The sequence below is a fragment of the Barbatula barbatula genome, assembly GCF_947034865.1.
Source record: "Barbatula barbatula genome assembly, chromosome: 10".
Taxonomy (NCBI): Eukaryota; Metazoa; Chordata; class Actinopteri; order Cypriniformes; family Nemacheilidae; genus Barbatula; species Barbatula barbatula.
Genome location: NC_136773.1, coordinates 3,450,400 through 3,455,807, shown reverse-complemented (window position 1 = coordinate 3,455,807; position 5,408 = coordinate 3,450,400). Strand labels below are relative to the sequence as shown.

At 36.2% G+C, this 5,408-nt stretch overlaps 1 protein-coding gene across 1 annotated transcript; it reads right to left on the bottom strand.

Moving 5' to 3' along the window:
* Window positions 1-745: 745 nt before the first annotated feature.
* On the bottom strand, window positions 746-4,530 carry ttc36 (tetratricopeptide repeat domain 36). The gene is made up of 3 exons (XM_079465464.1): window positions 4,314-4,530; window positions 3,466-3,654; window positions 746-3,186 (listed from the first exon to the last, which is right to left on the bottom strand). The coding sequence occupies exons 1-3, from the start codon at window positions 4,417-4,419 to the stop codon at window positions 2,918-2,920; spliced, it is 564 nt and encodes a 187-aa protein (XP_079321590.1). The 5' UTR covers window positions 4,420-4,530; the 3' UTR covers window positions 746-2,917.
* Window positions 4,531-5,408: the final 878 nt, after the last annotated feature.

The window sequence follows — 5,408 nt, the reverse complement described above, 5'->3', positions numbered from 1 at the left end:
CTAATATCTCAAACCCAGAAGAGTGCGAATGGGGAAAAGGGACATGAACTGACCGAAGAAGAGAGCCTGGCCCTTGCCAAGAGCAAAAACGTGGCCTGTTTGGAAAACTATAGTATGTGGGACAGAATGTTTGTGAAGGAGAAAGAAGGATGCCAGCAGACTGTCAAGAAAATGAAGTGCAAAAAGTGAACCCTCAGGTTTCCAATGATGCGGAAGTTTCCAAAACAGGGTTAGCCCCTTGGCAGGATGGAGTTCTTGAGAAACTCCTTTGCCGAATATAATATGTACCTGGTGCACAATGGGTGCATGCTTATCAACTTTAGCCAGCTGGCTGCCTGCACACCTAAAGAAATATAATTTGTTTACTGTAATTTAGAGCCCATTGAAGATCAAATCGAACTGTGGCGGTTTTAGCTGCATGTTAAAATAATGATGAGCTTAGCTCACCAAATAAGATTCTCTACCAGATCTAGCAAGATCAAATCCATGAACTGAGTTATTTAAAACATCAGTTTCGGTCAAGGAATTTGTTTAGCTCAAAGTAAAATACATATAATTACCGTTATTAAATATACATATTTTACAGTCTCTAATGTAAAGTATAACAATATCCGAATGCATTGGTCCAGCGAATTCATCGATGATTAATTCTCATGGCCATAAGTAACATGACTTTACTAAACAGAACAGATCTAACACGGTTTAAGACACCTCGTATATGAGCATTGAGCACAGAAAACCTATCACAAGTGAATATGTGGTTGTTTATTAATAATACATAAAAGACAAACGCACATAGAAATAGGGAGAATACATGGCAGCGATTTCCGAACACCAATAGATATTGAGAGGCACACACTTAACGCAGCTATTCTATGAATAGAAACGGATGCTTGCGAGCTCTGTGCTAGATGTGTATCCGTATGCGCTTGGAGAAATGAAAAGGTTCTAGGAAATTGGTTTCAGAATGCGGTCCTGCTGAAAAGTTCCGGGGCTCGTGACCGCGAGGCTACTCGAGGTGTCCGAGGCAGCAAAAGTCCATTGTTCCTTTTCCCCCACAGTCTCAGAAGAGATGCCATGAACTTCTGGTCGAGGCAGGTATACAGGAAATGGTCAAAAGCACATAGGAAGAGATGGTGGTCTCTTTTAAGCTGTAAGGATGTCACACCTTACAGATCTGACTGACCCAATCGGAAGATGGCACCTTTGGAGGGAACGTAAATTGTAAATTTACTAATTTACTGATGTATGAACAGTATTGCACTTGACAATAAAAAATTCAACCAACGGTATCTGCACCAAATGATGCAAGACGAAGATTTCCAAAGCATGTGTTTTTAATCATCTGGTAGTTCATCATTATTTTGATGCAAAACGTTTTACAGCCAGAAAGTGTCAGCATGGCTTCTGCACATATGTGCGTTTAGGTCACTTTTAACTAATTTTATCAACAAAATAACATATCTTGGATCTTCCTCATCTCCTTCCACTTCAGCAGTCTGTTCATTTTGAAGATGTGACCCCCACCTAAAGGTCTGTCTGTCCTACCAGAAGGAGATAAGGAGTGAACCTGAGGCTTTACCCAGCATAGCAGATCTCCAGGGGGAAAGAGAGGCTTTTCAGACTTAGGTCAAGAGTTTTTCACCACTGACAAGTAGATTAAGAGACTTCAGTAGGACACAAGCTCTTGTGCTTGTCGACAGGCAGTGTGTATATAAAGTGCGGATGAACATGTGAAATGTTTCACATACACTACCGGTTTCACATACACAAACCCATCAAAACCATGACATAATACAGCTCTAACTGTGGGAATTATGTTGTGACTGAAAGCATTCAAAATAAATGAATTCTATGTTTTTATGTTTATATTTTAGCACCTTCAAAGTGGTCACCCTTAGACTAGAATCAACTAAATTGTTCTCTTGTCATTTGATAAGCCAGCTTCTTGTTGTCTCAACCTGGGACGCTTTCCATCTATGTTGCACTCTTATTGACCACTTATTATTCATTATTTTGTCCAAGTAATCCATGTAGTTTTCTAGAAATAGATTTGTATGTTGGCACGATTCAATTTGTTATTTCAAATACTGAAACATAGGCCGGTAGTGTACATGATGTCAAAACATGCAGTTAAACCACAAAAAATGGACATGGATTAGTGTTTGGTTATTTTTAAAATGAATAAACATGAATGAATACACAAATAATCAATCCCTAAATAAAAAATAAATGAACAAGATGTTGTCTTAAGACAAATCTTGATGTGCTGTTTTTTGACAAATCTTGGATGACCTCTAGTGGCAATACACATACACTTTAAAAGCTGTAACCCCCTAAATTTGCCAGTGCACTTCAAATAACAATTTTATAGTATGTCATAATTTGTCTTGTTTTACAGTACAAATATACAATATTACTGAATAAAGATACATTTTCTTGAAACAAAATATCTGGTTACTTTACTTAAATAAAAAATAAATCAAAATGGAGGTTGTTCAAATAAAACAAATACAAATGCAAAACTGCCAATAGTGTAAAAGAAAAAAGTAAAATATTTGAAAATATATTTTATGCTCGTTTTGAGTGAAAACCTATTTTCTTATTTAAAATTTTTTTATTCCATACTTCACTTTGCTTCTCGACTTAATGTATCGGAAAGTAAAAATGTAATTTTTTAGATATTTGAACTTATAATTTGTAATACTAGCAAATAAAGTTAGAAATGCAATAGCAGTGTTTATTCTGTTTTTAAACATATCATGTTTTCTTATGCTGTTGCAGACCCTTATTTCCAAAATCACAATAATCTGTGAAAAATTATTGTTTTTATTGACAAGATTGTTTTCAAACATGTGGTTCATAATGTGCAAATGAATGTCTTTGTTGCAATTACAATTGAACATATTTCTGACATTTATTTAATCTCTGATATTTCTGGGTTGCGTAGTTTATTGATGACATCCGACAGCATACGGTTACACAGGGCAGCATATGGATTTAAAATCACAGCCTGTTGCCGGGCAAACTCACTGCCCAGAGCTGCTGCCTTCTCAAAGTCGACCCGTGCCTCTTCATCACGGCCCGCCAACCTGAGCAGAAGCCCGCGCTGGACCAGAGCCTGGCACGCTGTTCGTCCTGTGCCTCGGCTCAGAGAGATGGCCTTCTCAAGATCCTCCACTGCACCTGAAACACATTAACTCCTTATTGAAAATGAGAAAGGATAAACACAATGTTGTATTAATATCTATGACCATTTTATGAATAATAATAATAATAATAGCATATGTATATCTGCTGAGTTAAACTGCTTACATTTATTAAATAAAAATACATTTAAAAGAATGTGCCCTAAAAGGATCATGTGATCACCGGCAATAAAATGCATCTAAAATGTTATTCAAGAGTTTGAAGCATCTTTTTTCCTGCTCTCTGATTCCGAAAGATAAAGAAGATATGTGTGACCTTCAGTATCTCCCTGTAGACGTTTGGTCTGGGCTCGGTTATTGTAGGCCGAGGCCCTTCGCGGCAGGACCCTTATGGCCTGGTTAAAATGCTGAAGGGCAGCAGGCAGATCTCCAGATTCAGCGGCGGAGACTCCCTGTTGTTCCAGATCTTTCACCTGCTTCAGAAGCTCTGGGTCAAAATCACTGTCTGCACAAACACAGAGACCAGTCAGACACGCATTTCACACTGACTACATTTATACAATATTCATTCTTTTATCTTTTCTGACAAGCCTTGTACCTAAAGCTGTCAGTATGACAGCAGATAGACCTGCCGTGACTGAATGTTACGTAAAGCAGATTTAAGTGAACAAAGCTTCAGTAAAGCATGACGGCTAACATTAGTCCTTACTGCCAAATAATGTGCAGCAGCAGCAGTTTTGAAACAGACAAAAATATGGCTGATGTAAATAAATATACATTATGTGATAAGTGAATAGTGAGACGAAAAATGAATACAGTAGGGATGAATGCAAATGAGGTATATACAGTAAAACAATCTTAAAACTAAAATGAACACAATAAATCACCTTTTTTCCGTCTATACTGTTTGTGTTTCAGCATTAAAGCATTCTAGCCAAGAAAGAATGGTAACATTTATTCATTTTAATCTTAAAGTTACATTTGCCATTTACTAAGACATTTCACATCAAAATCTGGTAACATTAGCTAAGGCACGATAAACTAACATTCACAAACAATGAACTAATATGATGCTAATACATGAAATAATTTTAAGGAATGAGACTTTATTGTATAGTTTTTCTTCTCTTCAAAGCTTCTCTTACAGCAGTGTCATCCTCTTACCATCATCTGTCAGCTCATATTCTTGGTTTAATGCTGGGATATCTCCAAAGGGGCTGGTTGGGTTGAAGATGGCTTGTAAAACTGCTCTGTCATTTGCTGAAGCCATGATCTTCTATACAGTGAACCAAAAAGCCTGAAATTATGCTTTTTAAAGTTATATATGACTTTGGGGAGGAAAAGAGGAGTAACTCTTTCTAGTGCTGCACACCAGCCAATCAGAGAAAGGGGTGGATGCAGGACTTTGATATGGTGCAGCACACATCTGTGTTTGATTAAAACAACTGTTACGCTGTGGGATGTCCAGGAACTATTTCTTAAGTTGGTTGTGGGAATACTTGCTAGAAAACAACTCGAATCTTTAATTATTTATATAATAAAGCTTAATATGTAACAACGAGAAAAATTACTATTATGAATCAAAAACTTTGCTGGTTTGACACAAATAATGAATCAAACGCTCAAAATGACAACTCAAAGAAACATATCGCTGCCGTCCTTCTAAAACCTCAAATCCATCAATCTCCATATTTTATCATCGATCATTATTATAAGTCAACCTTCATGTTTAACACTGAGGTTTTCTAATATTTCACCAATTAAAAGTATTGAAAAAAATGCTTGTCAACATTGACAACTGTATTTCATTATCTAAAAAGTACAGTGTTTGTCCATTTCCTGAAAAACAGCGAATTTGGACATCCGAGAGAAGGACAGTGACGATATGCTCAAACCTATATATTGAAAGTTAAAATAAATGTTCGAACAGGTGACTCGAACAATGAATCAAATGCTCGAAACAAAACATTGAATTGACATCAATTTAAATTGTGAAATAAATGCTCAACCGTCCAATCAAACAACAAATCAAATATTCAAAATGATGACATAAACATATCCAGTATGCAAATGCACTTTTTCGCCATACTTTTATTTTTCACATGTCGGCAACGTAGAGTACCTTTTACATCTTAAATAAATAAAAAGTAAGAATTCAAGAAAGTAAGAAAGAGATGGTTCTTCAAAGGACCTTTGACTGAATGGTTCTTTGTGTGACCAAAAATGTTTTTTTTTATGTAATAGTTTCAAATATTTTAA